Below are 19,020 nucleotides of genomic sequence, written 5' to 3' on the forward strand. Positions count from 1 at the left end.
TACATGTATGCCAATTCGGAAAATATTTTCTAAACATGACATACTATAGGAATAGACCATTCTTTAGTATTGTAAAGTGAATGTTTATACAGGAACTTTTCTGATAAAATGTTGTTGCCGTACATAAAATTAAAGTTAATCAATAAAAAATGCTTCAGGTTATCCGTATATGCCTTGAATAATAAATATTAGTCTTTTTAGTTATTTTCTGTAAAACAAAATTCCCCATTGCTTTGACGGTATAGTGCAGGTAGGAAAACAATATATGTAAGGAACGTTCCTTGTTTGTGTTAAATTGAACCTCATCTGAAATGTTCTATTTTGTTTACAATTAAGCCTTGCAAGTGATTTGGCATAAATTCTTTTGGGTATGTCTTAGGTGTAAAGCAAAACGTGGGTATCTCTTACTTCAAGACTTATGAAATAATTACTATGAGTAATCATCGGTGATGGGTTAAATTTTGCAAGACATTGTAACAATTTCATGGTCAATGGGGAATTCCTCTCTGTTTTTCTTCTTAACAACTACTATTACATGCAGAGAAAATACAATACCTTAATTTCTAATTCTAGAGTTATAATATCATGGTAGTAGAAGGGTGAAAAGCCAATAGCAGAGCTTTGCGCCTGCAGATACTCTTCTTGTTGAGTCAATTATCTCCATCTTACCTTTTTCCCTTTTTGTTTTGGATATTTTTCAGATGTAAACATGGAAAATCCTGATGAGAAATCTATTATTACATATGTTGTGTCCTTCTATCATTACTTTTCAAAAATGAAGGCCCTGGCTGTGGAGGGAAAAAGAATTGGAAAGGTAGAAAGAAAGCTAATGTTTTTAAATCAATTATGTGTATTCATTTCAATGTAGTGAATTCAGCTTTTCACTGAACAGAATATGAATATAACCATCGTACAATTATGGAATTCTGAACACTCTTCATTGACCATATAATGTAAAACAATTTAATGACTTTAGTTGTGGATGATTGTAAATAAAATGTGCTGCTATTTTGGATTTCCTAATTGAAAAAGGGAAGTTTTATACCATTTTTGGACTTCCAAAGAGCAACGGAAAGTGTATCTTAAAGAAATCAAATACACTTTCTCTTCCAAAGTAAATGACGTTATTGATTTAGATTAATATACAACATAGTGAGTTCCTGGATGACAACTGTCTGTATGGGATTTAACAACATTTTTAATCCAGTGTTTCTGTAATATATTACTTTCATAATCCACCCGTTCTTCCTTCTTATCATGATTCTAGGTTTTGGACCAGGTCATTGACACAGGGAAGATAACTGATAAGTATGAGATGCTTGCAAGTGAGCTCCTTGAGTGGATCAAGAACACCATCAGTGCGATCAGCAATCAGAAATTTGCCAATTCTTTGCCGGGAGTTCAGCAGCAGCTGCAGGCCTTCACCACCTATTGCACGATGGAGAAACCCCCAAAGTGAGTACCTTCAGAAAATATGCTCAATCGTTTATCATAGGATTACAGTTGTACCTCTCAGAGAAGAATGTTGACTCTTTTTTCTCTGACTAATAAATTTAAAAAAGCTGGCAGAGATCCATACTACCATAAAATATGCATGTTTTGAGTGCTCAACCAATTTCTGTCCTCTTTATTACTGTCACTTTTTCATATTCACAAATGTAAGGGGATCTACTCCACAGCATCTAACATAAATGCAATTCAGAATTATTGCAAACTGGAAGAAGAGTTTAGACTAGATCGTCTTATGTCAGAAATGAGAAATCTAAAAAAAAGTCTTAACACAATTTTTGTTTTGTTCTTTATCTTATTTATCTCACAGTCATCCCCTCTTTTTTTTAATGAGTGCAAGCCAGAGTTCTGATGAATAGCCACCTCACTTCCCAGAGCATGTTCATACCAAGGTGTAACAGGAATAAGTTTGAGAGCGTGAGAGACACAAACAGCACTCCCAGCTCTGCTTTATCATGCCTTTCGCTGGTGTTACATCTCTGGTTGTAGTAGGGGTATGCACAGAGACTCTGCGGGCATAGAATGACCTACTAATCAGTGAAGATGTATGCAGCATTTTAGTATTAATGAAAAACACATAATATTCAAAGTAAATATATAGTGAGCATGTATGCTCACTAGCTTTAGAAAAGGGGGGGCGTGGTGAACATAAGCCAAGTGTAGGCGTAGCTGGTAAGTCCCAAACTCATGAAATAGATTGGATCTTGTCTGAGCAGAGAAAGGGGTGGTCACACAACAAAGCCACAAGACTAGGGAGCAAGCTCAGCATAACAGAGAGACTGTAAAGGGGAAACTCAGTAGTATGCCGAAGCATAAATCCCTTTGTTCAACGTATTATCCAATATAATTCTTAAACATTGTTTGAAGCTTCTCATTGGCATTCTGGCTTCGAGTTAGGGCTGCCTTCTCCTGCACACATCCATGTTGACCAGACATGTTTAATTTCGGGTCATCAATGTGGTGATAACACAAACAAAATGGATCCACTTAATTGAAAATGTGCAACGGACACACAAAATTGTACTGCTCGTGTCCCTTGACGCCGAAAAGGCATTTGACAAAGTTGACTGGACCTACATGGAAGGTGTACCACAAAAGATAGGCCTAGACCAATGCTTTTTGAACTGGGTTATGACGAGCTGCTGAACCCCCACAGCTAAGTTTAGGGTTAATTGCACAACCTTCTGGCCTATTACCAGAGAATGAGACACTAGACAGGGATGCCCTGTCCCCCGTTACCTTAGCCGTAACACTTGAACCATTCAAAAGACTAGGGAGCAAGCTCAGCATAATAGAGGGACTGTTAGGGGAAAACTCAGTAGTATGCCGAAGCATAAATCGCAGAAAGACCCATTCCTTTGTTCAACATATTATCCAATATAATTCTTAAACATTGTTTGAAGCTTCTCATTGGCATTCAGGCTTAGAGTTTGGGCTGCCTTCTTCCGCACACAGTGGATGTAGACCAGACAGGTTTGATCTCGGGTCATCAATGTGGTGATAACACTAAAAAAATTGATCCACTTAATTGAAAATTTGCAAAGGATACACAAAAATGTACTGCTCTTGTCCCTTGACGCCGAAAAGGCATTTGACAAAGTTGACTGGACCTACATGGAAGGTGTACTACAAAAGACAGGCCTAGGCCACTGCTTTTTTAACTGGGTTATAATGAGCTGCCGAACCCCCACGGCTAAGATTAGGGTTAATTGCGCAACCTTCTGGCCTATTACCAGAGAATGAGACACTAGAGAGGGATGCCCTGTCCCCCCTTACCTTAGCCATAACACTTGAACCATTCACCAGTGCCATTAGGATTAACAAAGCAATTACAGGAGCATCCATTGGCAAAGACCCAGTTTAACTTATGATGTTCGCTGATGACATCATGCTTACTTTAATGGAGCCCCTGTCCTCCGTGACTCACTTGGTTGAGGATCTATAGCGATTTCAAGTTGTATAAAACTTCAAGATCAATCTCACTATGGAGGCATCCTACTAAACCTGGCTACACACCAAAAGTCGGTACTGAATACCCTCATCTCTATCCCATGGTGTGGAGATTCCATAACTTACTTACGGAATCGCTATTGCCTTCACCACTTCTCAGGTGGCGACACTAATCTACTCTAGGCTTCTCAATGACATTCTTTGGGACTGCCATAGATGGTACAAAGAATATTCCTGACTGTGACGATTAGTGGTTGTCAAAATGAGGATCCTACCCCAGATCCTCTACCTTTTCCAAACAGTCGTGCTTCCACTTCCAACCGTGGTACTCAAGCAGATCCAAACCCTGATAAATGCTTATATTTGCCAAAATAAGCCTCCCACATCGCTAACAAGAAACTTTATTGATCAGTTAAAATTGGAGGGCTGGCTCTCCCCCAAATATTATTGTACTTTCAAGCACCTCAGCTCCATTATATTGTTGAATGAGACAAGAAGAAAAATTACAAAACAATGGCGCTTTGTGGATCATGTAATTGCACTGGCCCTTCTGTGGCAAGTCCCTTGGCTCTGCAAGTAACTGAGACGTTGGGGTCTATATTCTTCTCCAGTCATGAGAGTTACATTGGCAATATGTGATAAGGTAGCTTAGAAATTAGGATTCACATCCTTCCTCTCACCGTTCAAACCCATTTCTTACAATTTGGACTTCTCTCCGGCTTTGGATGACAAGCCTTCAAGATGTGGCGGGAGAAGAAGTGCATATGGTTATCTCCCAATTCCAGACCCAACAAATACTCACATGTCAAGGACATATTTGGGTAACTCGGAAGAGAACGCTTTGCATCTACACAGTTACAGCACTGGGTACTCATTACCACTATGAAGGAGGGGGCCTCTCGAACCTTTACGTGTCTTAAAAAGATGATTAAAGTTAGCCCCCACGGCAGATCTTTAATATCCACATTCTACAGACACTGGGCCAAAAACAATCAAGGTGGGCTAGGCTATGACCCTAGAGAGTGGGAATATCATTAAAACATGGCGCAGATTCTTGTGACTGGCTCATGTCTTCTCAAATCTCAAAATCCTGACCTATTAGGATAGGACTTCAGAGAGAATTGGGACATTGAACTCAGCCAGAGGCCACCTTTGTTGGACAGACTGTATAGCCATGGGGACTCTCTTGCATCTACTGTGGCACTGCTACAAGCTAGGGAGACACCGGGAAGAGGTTCTCACAGTCCCTGGAGTGGTCATATTGGGTAGATTCGATTTTTCTTGAACCACAGATTGTCAAAGTCCCTCCGGAATAAGCAACTTGCCATTTCCCTGAATGCGGCAGTACAGGGGTGCTGTCTCTCTAGGGTGGCATCATGGTTCCCAGTATCACAACTTGGCATAAGCAGCTTTGGGGTATTCTAGCTTTGGAAAAGATTTCGCTCTCAATGTGTAATACCCTGAAATCCTATGAAGTTAGTTGGGCGCCCTTTATAAATCTCTTAAACCATGACTACAGAGAGCTGTCTTGCCCTGTTATTTGAGAGCCATTTGGTTCATCCCAGCAAATACTCAAGGCAGAGAACCTGAGAATCGAGAGTCATTAATGTCTTACGATGCAGCTGCAACACCCAAACGCAGCATTCTGTGGGTGTCTGTCGATGGAGACTTGATTTCTTTTCTTTCCTTTGTAAGATTTACCTACTGTTGAGGGGCTTTGAGGGAAGTAGGGTTCATCAGTAAAGCATGTGACAAATTATCATTCATAAGATCCTTGCTGACCAGTTGATTGTAGGTGAAGGTATGTGTAAGATCACAAATAAAAACAGTTAACACTAAAGGCCAGGTGTACATCACATAGTAATGCCCCAGTGAGTCACCTCATCTCGGGGAAAAACATCACGTTTTTGTCCTTGCATAATCCGATATCCATACATGAATATCCTAACAGTAGTACATTATTAAGCCCTAGTGGGCATGATACATTTGGTCGTAGCAAATATAATAATGTTTTTATGTGTGAGAGTATGACGCCTTGTTTGATTCATCCATTTCTGAGGAAAATGCAAAGAATAATTCAGTATTGCAAAAGAATACCTGACTTGCTATCTATATTGTAACTTAATACTGACTTGTCCTTCTGGGTTTTCATCAATTTTCATGCAAAGAGAACAGTTGTCCATAATGAGTGAAGGACAACTGATATCTCAGCACGTTTTAGTCCTAACTGAAAGAGGCGAAGGCCTGTAACAGAACTGCTGCTGTAGAAGTAATATTTTGTTATATCTAAATTAAGGGCCACCTTCTGTGTCTATGTGTAGACCTGGAAATAGTTTTAAACTGTATTCAACTGCCAGAATAGATTAACTTTAAAAGAGCAGCACAGTTAGCCTGTATGAACTTATTTAGATTTGGTTTTAAGGGGTCATCTTTGTATTGTACCTCCAGGTAATCCTCCTCCTGCGCCCGCATAGACTGAGAACCTGATTTAGACTTTGGCGAAGACGGTTCTCCATCGCAATGGCGACGGAGTACCCTCTCCGGCAATCCGAATTATGTTTGCCTCAATTAGAGTCAGGTAGAACTTCATCATTTAGATGGCAAAAACTACCCCATCTCCGCTACGTTTGTACACCATTGACAGTCCAACAGTGTATGTTCACCCTCCCTATTCTGAGTGGGCCAACACTAGGCCAGTTTTCACTGTCGGTCACCGCCAGGTCAAACGTAGCAGTAAGGGGCAACGAAAACTGCAAAATGAACCCCTCACCATGGAGAAAATTCCCATTATGAACGGGTGATTGCTTTTGTTTATTTACAAAAACAAAATATCTGTTTGGGGTTTTATTTTTTAAAATAAAAGAAATGTTTAAAGTTCGACGTACGGCTCATTTCGACTGAGCCGTCCATCAAACTTTCATTGCATTTACAGAAACCTCTGTGATGGTGGGTTTTGGAAGTACAAGAGATGTCTGCCTGGCTGCCGACCATTTCTAAATTTGGCAAACGGAATGCCCTTGTAATGGCAGGAGTAAAGTACTCCACTATGGGGCTGGTACTTACTCTGTCAGCTAAACTTTAAATTAGGTCCATAGTGGAAAGACTATTATGTTGTTATATGCAAGAGTTGTGAACAGTAGGAGGGCTGAAAATAAAGAAATGGCTGCACTTCTAGTGTCTTGAAGCAGACAAGCAAAAGTACATTCTCTTTTTTAGCCCTCCTCTCACGACCAGGAATAAAAATAATAGTCTTTCTTCTATTGTATATAACAGAGTAGGATGAAGAATCTCTCAATCTTGCACCTACTTGGAGGAGTCTGCCCTCCCCCGCAGTATTTTTAAAGACTGTGCCATACAGGGGTCTTGCCTTCTATCCACGTTAGACTGTGCTCGACCTAGCCTCCTCTGCCATCCTTTTCTTTTAAAGTCTGCACCACTTTGCAGGGATTTCTGCCCCATTCAGGGCAGTGAAATCAAAGAAAGCATGATTTTGCCTTGGGTTAACAAATTGGCTAGAAGTAGATCACCAAAATTGAATTTCTTAAGTATTGAATGCATGAACATCTTTTTACTGCCTATAAAAAGTTCAGACCACTTCAAGCAAGACACCCTCAAGAAGGTGGTTTGTTACACTTACTGCAATTCTAGAGTTTATATTAATGGAATAGGATGACGGGTATTGCTCTTGCTAGTGAAGACATTAACTAGAGATCCCTATTTAGGGGACATACCACAACTGAACAGCCAGAACAGCTGCATTTCCATTTTAATGCGAATGTTAAAATATAAACATCTGAAACATTTTCGAGATATCTGTTTCTGGCTCATCGCCTGCCTCTCCCCAATTACTAACGTTTGCCCCACTGAGTGCTGCTTGCACAACCTCCTCTTTAACATTCACACAATGATCTCATCGATGACTACCACAAAATCGACTGTCACAACTTCCTTGACTTTGTTGATGATCATTTGTTGATCACCATATCTTCAATGGCATCTCCATTGATGGCACCACTTTCAATGCCACCACCGTTGATAGCTGCTTCATCCAGGGATTTGTTTCAACCGGAGCATCAGACTCCTTATATCCCTAGCATGTCCCTGATGCAGACCATCTCTCCAGTTTGGATCATGCTAGTGTTGTCCCCGCAGATCCTCAAGAAGCTTCCATCCAGTCTGGAGGGTTGCAAAGTTAGTGAGGCAGATAGTGGCCAAGAGGTATCCATACAGGATTCAGAAGGTTCACAAAGATGGGGATGACCATGATGATCAGGAAGTTGATCCTCATGACGTGGATATTTATTTAATACCCAGTGACTCTTACTCGGCTTTATGAGTAACAGTTGGGCTACAGCTTTTTGCTGCCTTCGTTAGTTCAAGTCCCATCAAACTTCCTGAAGTCTCTGAAACATATGATGAAGAGATTCTGCAAGTGATTGTCTCTACCAGTTTACTATACGCAGCCTGCAGCTCTGAACTCCTACCAAACTCAGCCAGTTGTGAAACCTGCTCAGCCTCAGATAAGCACTTCAGGCCCACAGCAACCTTTATTAATGATGTTTCCTTCACTTCCACCTAGCAATGTACTGTCATGGGTACCTTGAGATTCCCCATATGCTAAGCCTCCAGTGAAATATTTACACCCCACCCCTGTAGAAGTGAAATCATATTACCACATTGTTTCTGATGGTACATAACACAGTGATGAGGAAGATGACTATGGCAATGATCAGGAGAGTGTCACTCGTGCTTATGCTCCTTCTGAGTATGATGACTCTGTAATGGGTGATGAAACAAGTCTTGAGCCACAACCTACAAACTCAGGTCCTGATGAAATTGACTGTTTTCATAGCCTTATAGATAGGGCTTTTGAAAAAGTCAAACTACAGATCTCTACAGTAAAAAAACATACCTTTTTGATTATAAAGATATGATTGAAGTGCTTCAGCAAAGCTATTCCCCTTTCATTATTATTTGTGTGAAAAAACTGTTGCCTTTATTAAAGGTTTTGCAACAAGGAAGAACTCAAAATTGCCAGCTTTAGAGAAAGTACATAGCTACAGATTCTGCCCTAACTTCTCTACTTAATCTGGCGCAGAAGAAATCAGTAATATGACGCCACCCAGAAGAGGTTTCTGTGTCTCTCCTTTCCCTGAATTGTACCTCAAGACAAAGAAGACTGTTGGCTGATACCATGGCCACAAGGGTAGGAGCCTTTGCATCGAGGGCCTTCATTTTTTCAAATGCCAGTGCTAATGTAGCATGTTGTAACAGTTAGTTGTGGGATGACATTTCCTCCTTGGTGGAAAAATTACCTACAGATTGCGGGTACCATGCCAGAGCCTTGCTTCATGAGGAAGAATGTTTCTCATCTGCTCGGACTGATGCTCCATTGGATGACTCCAATGACGGTTTCAGGCAGATGGCAACGGAAGCAGTTTTATGCTGCTGTGGTTTGCTGAGATGTGCCTTCTTCCTTCAAGAGGTTCAATCTAAAGTGCTTGACAGTCCGTTCAATAGAGCTCTTTGATGTGACACCTTCAAATGAAGAAAAGACATATTCGTATCTCGACGATATATATATCTTTAAGATATGTAGATGTGGAGGTAAGAATAGTAGCCCTGTATTTAAAACTTGATAATTCAAGGACCATGCCTGACATTCCTGAATGTTTTGGTTTCCCGACCTCTCTCTATGCTTGGCGTGCCTGACTTCTAGGGCTGCTTACCCCCTCACCATTGACAGTAGATGGGAAATTTCAGATCTTCTTTCCAGCCTGGTTCCATATAACATCAAACCTTTGGATTATTGATATCATATGGCTTGGTCACATGACAGAACTTCAATCCAAACTGCCTCCAACACCATTGAGAAAAGAGCACCATGTATACCAGAAGGCCTTACAGACAAAACTTTCAAAATTTCATCAGAAAAAGTCCCAAAGCTGACTTCTCTCAAGGTTCTGCCTGGGGCACAAGAAATCAAGGAAGAACTGCATTCACCGAAGGTGCAACGGAGACTGCATTGAGTAAGAAATAACAACTACAACTGTTTTTCAGGGTCAAGCCACCCTCAATCTGTTTGCAACTCCAGATAATGCAAAATTAGAACTCTTTGCAAACAAGTAGTCGTATTCTATGTTTCAGGCAAAGGCTCTTTCAGTTCCTTGGCCGGAATTTTAGGTTTATGTATTTGGTTTTATTTCAGTTGCTCTCATCCCATGAGTTCTCCAGTAACTCAAGAGATAGTTGTGCAAGTTGATTCTGATAACTGTGGCTTGGGCCAGGGATTGACAGTACACAGATTTTTGGCAACATTCAATAGATGTCCTGATTCAGTTCGGAATGGACCCTTGACTTCTAAAAATATATCATTACAACTGCATGTCTCACTGCTACATATTTAGAGTTTAGATCTGTCAACATTTCACCTCAATGCCAAGCAATTTAGAAAGTAGGAAGTGCGGCCGCTGGAATTAAAATATATTCTCTTAAATGGACAAGATTCTGCATTTAGGTATTAAATCATAACTTAGATCACTTGGCTATGCACTCACTTCCCATGTGCCGTATCTGTTTAATCCGGTGCAATCTGGCCCAAAGAGTGCATCAATACATGTCCCTTTGTCTGTTGTATCAAAGTAAATTAGGACTCTGCCAACTCCATTTCTGTTCTCTTTCAGAGTGGTTAGAGAGCTTATGAGAGCCCTTTTCCAGACCGTCCGTCCAGTAGCAAAACAACCACCGCTATGGGAAATCCGTATAGAAATTGAGGTTGTCATGCGAAGTCCCATTGAGGTCATTCACAAATCTTCATTGCAAAAACTATTAAGGAAAATGGAAACCTTGTTGGCAGTTACATAGGCCAGAAGGATTGAAGAAGTCCAAGCCTTATTCATTCTGCCTCCATATTTGAAGTTAATCTAGAGTTAGTCTTGCAACAAGTGTACACTTCCTGCTGCGGGCGCCTTCATCCTTTATAAACAACAGGAATTAGGGGGGTCAAAGGGAAAAAGTTTTATAGACCAGCAAGATGAAGTTTCCCCATATACTAAGTAAACACAGAGGTCATCTCGGGTCTAAGAAGGTAGTGAACACAAAAGACCAAGGCCGGTGAATTGAATCCCCACAGGGATAATCCCGAATGAGGACTGGAGCCCTCACTCACCAAGAGGTGACATGCTTCATCATCGGGTTCGTTCCTCCAGTGGAAAAACCTAGTTCCAAAGGGGGCTACAACCCCCTCACTAAGAGGAAGGAGTCCAGGGATTTTGTTCAGCGAGGATGAGGCTGTATGTACAAGGAGTAGTGTTCCTTATACTGTGAGTCAGGTAAAAGAGCAGTGCTAGAGAATCAGTGGTGAGAAAACTAGTGGTGAGAAAACTAGTGGTGAAGTTAAAACTGGCTAGTGAATACCAAAAAAGGCTTTACTGTAAAGGTTTCACTGTCAGGATTAAAAAAAGTGCATAAGGTAGAATAGTGGAGATTCGACACTACTCTTCGCAATAGGTCGACATGTTTCAGCCCTTGGGATCTATACAAGGATCTGGGATTTCTTCAGGACCGAGTGAAAGATAAAGCTACTGCTGTGGTGTGCTCAAATTGAACAAAATAATAGTAATAATACTACACCGATGATCCAGGTGTTCAGTATTTATTGGGTCCATCTGAGGGAGATAAAAACAACAACTCCCTTGGTCAGAAAGGGTCACTACATATATACAGTTCTAGTGATGCAGGTAATATATTTATAAAACCCAAAAATGCTAAGCCCAAAAGTATGGGTCCCACACTTACCCAAATAGTTTGCATGACACCCTCACCTCAACCTGGATACAACTCAGGGAAGGGGGCCCCGCTCTATAATAAACAAAATGTGTGATGTCAGAGTGTACAGACAGATCTCTGATCATTTGGTTTGCTATGAACACAACCACCCACCTAGTCACAACTACAGTATGGCATAAAAAGAAGAACTCAGGACAGGATTCAGTCATTTTAAAATTTGAAAAAAAGGATTTTTTAAAATAAATAATAATTATTTTGGTAAACAATTAGAGAAACTGTTAGCTCTGTTAATGTAAGGAGAGAGTAGCTAAATTCCAAGCGCAAAGCTTACCTGTCCGTCGGTACCCCGGGGCGGTCAATGAGTTGAGACCGGAGGTACCGAACGGCTGGCCAGCACTGCGCTTATATAGTGAGTGGAAGACAGTGAATTGTTCCCACCTGTGTCAGTCAGGACCCTGAGGTGGCCAAGTATATCGCCTGGCTTAAAGAATGAGGCCATGTCATGACTGAGCATGCTCAGTAAAAGAGACACTTATTCATAGCGCGGTGAGTGGGCATGCTCAGTGAAGGAGACACTTATTTATAGCGCGATGAGTGAGCATGCTTAGTGAAGGACATACTTATTCAAAGCCTGAAGCAAATACTCAAAATTAAAATAAATTAAATTAAATAGAATGAAATTAAATGGCAATGATGGAGTAAGGCACTGCTTAAAGATAGGGGGATAGTTCACAGTGTGAACGATCAAAGAAACGATCAAAAAATGGTTCTGCTGTAGTGTTGCGCATGTGCAGTGTCAAATTTGAGGAAATGATTGAGTGGTGCGCCTCATTACACAAGGACACACTGAGAATGACATTAGTTGGGTGGTACTAGAGAAACCAACTATTCCCCCTCATATCAGTGACATTCATCAATTCTTACTGATCAGAGAACAACGATGGGTACACAAACTACATACTGATGCCAATGGACTGAATGATGACATACCCTGGCTTCTATTGTAGATGTATCATACTACTGATCTGTTACATCACAACATAAGATACAGCACACATGATTTCCAGTGGTTGATTCTCCTCTACCAATGCTTTGTATCCGCACCCTACTCTGAGGCGCACAACTCAATCATTTCCTCAAATTTGCACAAGGTTGTGCTTAATATAACATCTTTTGGAGATGATTCTATTGTAAATCTGCTTCTTGGGCTATGATTAGTGTCTTTGACACTGCACATGCGCAACACTACAGCAGAACCTTTTTTTGAGCTTGGAATTTAGATACTCTCTCCTTACATTAACAGAGCTAACAGTTTCTCTATTTGTTTACCAAAATAATTATTATTTATAAAAAAAAATATTTTTTTTCAAATTTTAAAATGACTGAATCCTGTCCTGAGTTCTTCTTTTTATGCCATACTGTAGTTGTGACTAGGTGGGTGGTTGTGTTCATAGTAAACCATATGATCAGAGATCTGTCTGTACACTCTGACATCACACAGTTTGTTTATTATAGAGCGGGCCCCCTTACCTGAGTTGTATCCAGGTTGAGGTGAGGGTGTCATCCAAACTATTTGGGTAAGTGTGGGACCCATACTTTTGGGGTTAGCATTTTTATGTTTTATAAATATATTACCTGCATTACTAGAACTGTATATATGTAGTGACCCTTTCTGACCAGGGGAGTTGTTGTTTTTATCTCCCTCAGATGGACCCAATAAATACTGAACACCTGGATCATCGGTGTAGTATTATGTTAGACCTGTCAGCCCTTTGGGTGGTCCCTCCTCATCATTATTTATTTTGTCCCACTTTTGCCTCAAACCCTGTTAGTATTTTTCCTTTTTGGGAACCACCAGAATTTTTAGTGTTGATGCAGGGTCAGGGAGCCATTTTCCCTACCCCTGGAACTTCTGTCTGAGGGCCTGAAACACAAAATGGTGGCCACCCATTGTCACCTGAGACATAGCTGGAACCTACTAGTACCTTCCAGAACATTCTAGAACCCTGTGACAGTGTGAGGCAGGTTTAGAATGTTGGGAAGCCAGCTCAGAGTTGGCAGTTGGAGTAGGCAGTTGGCACCTGACTGGAGAGGAGAGAGGACAGAGAAACAGAAGGAGGAAGGAGTAAGGCAGCAGGGGTGGAAACTTGTGCCTGGAGTGGGGTCCAGAAACCCACCCTTGATACTAGTCCCTACTGACCAAGCCCAGCCTAAAGCCCTGTGTGGGATAAAGACCAGAAAATCATCTTAAGGACCTGAACAGCCGGAACAGGCCTTAAAGGAGAAGAACAGCAAGTTCCTGACCTGTTTGGTGGAATCCTCCTGGAGACCCAACGTCGAGAAGCCTGGAGACCTGGAGCCCGAGGTGGAGAAGCGGCGCTGACAGAAGGCAGACGTCGTACCCGGAGCCGCTAGAGGTCGAGTGAAGGCGCCGACGGAGGTCGTGGAGAGACACCGGAGATCGAGTAGAAGTCACCTGAGGGCGAGGTGAGGCGTCGACGGGGGAGTGAAGTCCGCCCTCCGGAGTCGCCGGAAGATGAAGTAAAGCGCGCAGGAGGTCGGGAGTGGAGGTCGCACTCCGGAGTCGCCTGAGGTCGAGGCGAAGCGCGCAGGAGGTCGGGAGTGGAGATCGCACTCCGGAGTCGCCGGAAACAGAAGTGGAGCCGACGGAGGTCGGGAGTGGAGGTCGCACTCCGGAGTCGCCCGGAAGCGGGGGAACCGTGACCCTGTGACGCCGGAACACGACATCGAGCCGAGGCCGCCCAGCGACATCCATCCGGAGCTGCCTCACGGCATCGACCCGGCGTCAGGTAAAGCAGATCGACGCAACATCGAACCGAGGCCGGCCAGCGACATCGAATCGGAACTGCCCGACGGCATCGACACGGCGTCAAGTGGAACAGATCGACGCGACATCGAACCGGAGCCGCCCAGCGACGTCGACCCGGCGCCGAGTGGAGCCGATCTTCGTGAAAAGGGCAGTAAGTGGTAGAACGGGCATCTGAGGCCCTGTGGAGCCCTAAAAGACCAGTCTTGGGGCTAGAGGGGTGTTAGGACCAACCTGAGAGTGCTAGGGGGTGAACTGAGACTGGTGCAGGGACCTGTGTGAGGGACTGTGTAGTTGGAAGAATCAGAACCTTAGGTTTCCCTCATTCTACCTCAGCTTAGGCCCCAGCCTTGACCACTCTAGGTGGGACATCCCCAGGCCACCCCAGTGACCATAAGCTGTACTTGGGCATGGTAAAATCAATCTACCTCATAAATGTGATCTGATTTGCAATTGTTTGATGGCTTATATTATTTATTGAAGGTGTTTTATTTATTGTCTGACCGTATTTATTCCTGCCTTGTATTTATTGTCTGACAGTATTTATTTGCCCTATGTATTTATCGCACCTCTATTTATTCCTTGTGTATTTATGACCTAATCCTATTTATTGCACCTGCAAAGTGTTATTATTTAATTGACCTGCTATTTCTGAAGAAAATCCTTTTGTATTGTATTTGTGTCATAACCCTGCAACTAAGAGAAAAATTAAGATAAACACAAAGAGATTCTTTCATAAATTTTTACGGTGTAGAGTCGTTTTTGGAACGGATGAACGCATGGTTATTGTGAGGGTGTGACGTACGCTTAACACGGTGCCTGACCCCCGACCGCTCGAGCCAAGCTACCCCTTGTGTTGGGAAAAACCGGGTGACTGCTAACCCGGTTGCCCGGGGTTTTCTAACATATTATTACTATTATGTTGTGCAATTTGAGCACACCACAGCAGTAGCTTTATCTTTCACCCGGTCCTGAAGAAAGCCCAGATCCTTGTATAGATTCCAAGGGCTGAAATATGTCGACCTATTGCGAAGAGTAGTGTCGAATCTCCACTACTCTACCATATGCACTTTTTTAATCCTGACAGTGAAACCTACAGAGTAAAGCCTTTTTTGGTATTCACTAGCCAGTTTTAACTTCACCACTAGTTTTTTCACCACTAGTTTTCTCACCACTGATTCTCTAGCACTGCTCTCTTTTACCTCACTCACAGTATAAGGAACAATACTCCTTGTGCATACAGCCTCATACTCGCTGAACAAAATCCCTGGACTCCTGCCTCTTAGTGAGGGGGTTGTAGCCCCCTTTGGAACTAGGTTTTTCCACTGGAGGAACGAACCTGATGATGAAGCATGTCACCTCTTGGTGAGTGAGGGCTCCAGTCCTCTTTCGGGATTATCCCTGTGGGGATTCAATTCACCGGCCTTGGTCTTTTGTGTTCACTACCTTCTTAGACCTGAGATGACCTCTGTGTTTCCTTCATCCTTTAACCAGAATAAAAAGATCCAATTAGTAACATTTTTTACACAACGTACCACTTAGGCTGAAGAGGTCCTGTATTTTTTAGACATTAAACTATGACTAAAATTAAGTATTGACATAACAAAGTAATTTAGAAAATTGGACCATTTGACAATGTCAATAAATGCTCTACTTTGTCTAAACAAATGCAAGGTTTGCACTAACCCGGCAATGCGGATCCAGAAAGGGTGATGTCATCCTTCTTGAATCCCTGAACCAACTGAGGACCATGCAAGAAGTAATATGCAGCCCAGCAGTAGACCCAGGCAAAAGAGAGTCAAATAAGATAGAAACAGACACTGAATATCTTTTATCTTCCTGTCCTTACAGTTGGACTCAACCTGCTGTGCAGCAACATTGATATCTAAAAGGAGAAATAACCCAAAGTTAATAGAGCTCCAATTCACAAACCCTAGTGTGATGTATGGCATAACTTGTGACTATTTCTGTATTTCTGACTCTCAGTAGGAGATTGACTCTCTGGGACTGCCTAGAGGTGAAACGTAAGTGGAATCTCTATGATAAGTGAAAGTGAATACTTGAACTAAAGCACTTATTAATATGTCAATAACTACTCTCAGTTTTTTGCACATTAAAGCTGTGTTCTGAATGGTTCGTAATCGTAATGTAACATGTTAGTCAACTGTAACATTAGGAATACCCATTAGCATTGAATTATCCCTTATGACAACAAGCAGTCACTTCCCGACCCTTGTCAGTACTTTAACATTATATTAAGATTAAAGAAATCATAAACAGGTTGTTACAAATGACGATCCTTCTTGCTCCCATCTTATAGAAAATATTGCAGGTTAGAGTTCATATGCTTTGGAAAGGATGAGTCCTGCAAAGAATGTTCAAATATCAAATTCTCAATACTTGAATGCTGTCCACAATACCTCTAAATAAATCTGTGATATGTCCACGCGTAGCATTTTTGTTCCAACTCTAGCAACAGGAATCCAACAGCAGCAACTAAGTCTCTTGATTGCATGTCACGGACACTCAAAACATGAGGAAATAATAAGCCGCAGAAAAGGGAGGCATCTAACATGCTCCATGTACAGCACTGCCTTAAAAGACAACTATTTCATCCAGTAGTGCAATTCAATATATTATTCTATTATTGTATGTATCTCTTCCATGCGGTTGTGATACCCCGCAATTTCATTGTGGTAACTTTAATTTTACCTTTCCATTGCACTAAGTCAGCTGTGTTGATGCTTGAGATGGATAGACAATGGGTCATTTGACCTCCTTATTTTAACCAAATAAGGATTTAGTTTCTTCCAAAACATGGCATAGAGTATCCAACTGATGATTAAGGACATTTATGGGAGAATGAAACAGTTGTAGCACATATGCATTAGCACTATCAAATGTAATAATTTTTATCCTGTCAGGAATGGGAGAGTTTCCCTCCAGATTGTTCCCAGGGGCATCATAGGCAACACTAGTGGAGCGAGAGACCATGTTGAGTTTTTGGTCTTCTTTGTGGTTCAGCCCATTCAGAATCTATGCACTGTGGCACTTATGACACCATTTGTAGTTCCTTACATCACTATGTCTCAACGGGTCTGTTACTCCAGTGAACTAACTGGAGCTATCCTCGGGAGGAGCGCAGGAGTTAAAGAGAAAGTATCATCTTGTCTGAGCTGTTCATTTCCAATCGTTGGTTCCCAGTGGGTGAATACATTTAATTTCTTCTCCCTTCTCTGTGACCAACAATGAAAGATTGTTGCCTCTGCTGGGATTAATACAAGATCAGGTAGAGGGAATAAGTTTCCCTACTAGACAGCCACACTAAAAGTCATTCTCTGCTACTATGCCGTTAAAGAAGTATAGAAGAATTGCTGGGACAACTGCCTGCCACAGGAAACCAGAACAGTTCACATCGAATAATAATATTAAATATTGCATTATTGCATATGCTAGTGTAAATTAAAATGCTCTCCACTGTTGACAGATTGTGAGATCTCGAGTTGGACTTCACAAACCCAGCAACGATTTACAGATTATTCCTGATCACTAACCATACATTCAGAAGCATGTACTTAATTTGTTGTATGCAGTTATGGATAAAATATCTTAGTTAACAGCAGTGTGAAGCTGATGAAGAAGCAGTTTATTTAGTTATTGTTGAAATTTACTTTTTATATTCCTAGATAAAGAAGGGAACACCCACCACATTGAAATACCACTAAATCAACATAGCCTTTAAATCACCATTACCATGATCTTGACTTACATGTCTCCAGCACACAGACTGGAGTTAGAACAGCAAATTTTCCAGGTGGTGGTAATGGCCATGTTGAAGAGTTAGCAGTTAAAGAGGTTACATACAAACAGAAATAAATATGTTAAACAGATAATCCTTTCAGACCCGTGTGAACTGGCTGATAGCCATTAAGCTCTTCTTTACTTTAAGTTTGTTACTACTCTCATTACCCAGTGGCTGTTCCAGATTTTGAGGTTGCACCACAATCTTTTATTAAATATTAAATCACCTTTTTATTTTTACTCTAAGATTTCAGGAGAAGGGAAACCTGGAAGTCCTACTGTTCACAATCCAAAGCAAAATGCGAGCCAACAACCGTAAGCTGTATATTCCCACCGAAGGAAAGAATATTTCAGATATTAATAAGGTAAGACATATACACAAACATGTGGCAATGAATGTGATTAGGCCGAGAATGGGTTACACAATTAAAACACTGTTTTCAAATAATGCAAATTTTGAAATTGAAACTTACGCAAATAACCGAAAGTTTGATGTCAAGTGCATAAACTGAAAATATTGAATAATATACGAACTTTATAACTAAGATTATATTTCACAGATCTAGATCTTGGATTTTTAAATCACAAATGTAATCAACTATTCATCAACTGTAATTTACAAACACAATTAATGAGTTAAGGAATATTTTTATTTAACTTTTTCATATCAGCAGGTAGTTCCTTCAGGTCGCAAAGCCGAAGTCTAGCCACCTGATGTCCTTATAAACTAAAGTAACCTAAATGGAGACAAAAATAAATTACTCATATTTTACATCAAAGCTGAGTACCTTCACAATTTAAAATTTATTTTTTAAAGATTAGCGCTGGGCACAAGGAATTACATATCACTATAATAATGCCCTCCCACTGTGCAGATCTTTCACTTTTTAATATCTTTCATGCTGCAATGTTTATTGACTATAAACCCTGTTGATGGTCCCAGCATACAGAATAAATTCTCCACACTCTAGAGAGATTCAGGGCTACTTTATCTACACAGGACTCAAGGGTTGCACATTAACAGGCAGGGACCAATTAATGTTGACAACGCAGGTCATTAAATTAGCACACCCTGGCTCAGGAATGTCATTTCTTCTAACAATTGTTTTTATTTCTTCTTTATATATGACTTGATTTGAAGTGCT

General features: G+C 41.3%; 1 protein-coding gene across 1 annotated transcript in view; it reads left to right on the top strand.

Moving 5' to 3' along the window:
* The window catches only part of SPTBN4 (spectrin beta, non-erythrocytic 4), a 1,597,753-nt gene that overhangs the window by 358,416 nt on the left and 1,220,317 nt on the right, over window positions 1-19,020 (top strand). The window contains exons 8-10 of the mRNA XM_085625377.1: window positions 702-814; window positions 1,268-1,455; window positions 18,123-18,240. Of these exons, the coding sequence (XP_085481503.1) occupies window positions 702-814; window positions 1,268-1,455; window positions 18,123-18,240 (419 nt within the window). The remainder of the gene's footprint in view (window positions 1-701; window positions 815-1,267; window positions 1,456-18,122; window positions 18,241-19,020) is intronic.

This window comes from Triturus cristatus, chromosome 9 (genome assembly GCF_964204655.1).
Source record: "Triturus cristatus chromosome 9, aTriCri1.1, whole genome shotgun sequence".
In the NCBI taxonomy this organism is placed as follows: domain Eukaryota; kingdom Metazoa; phylum Chordata; class Amphibia; order Caudata; family Salamandridae; genus Triturus; species Triturus cristatus.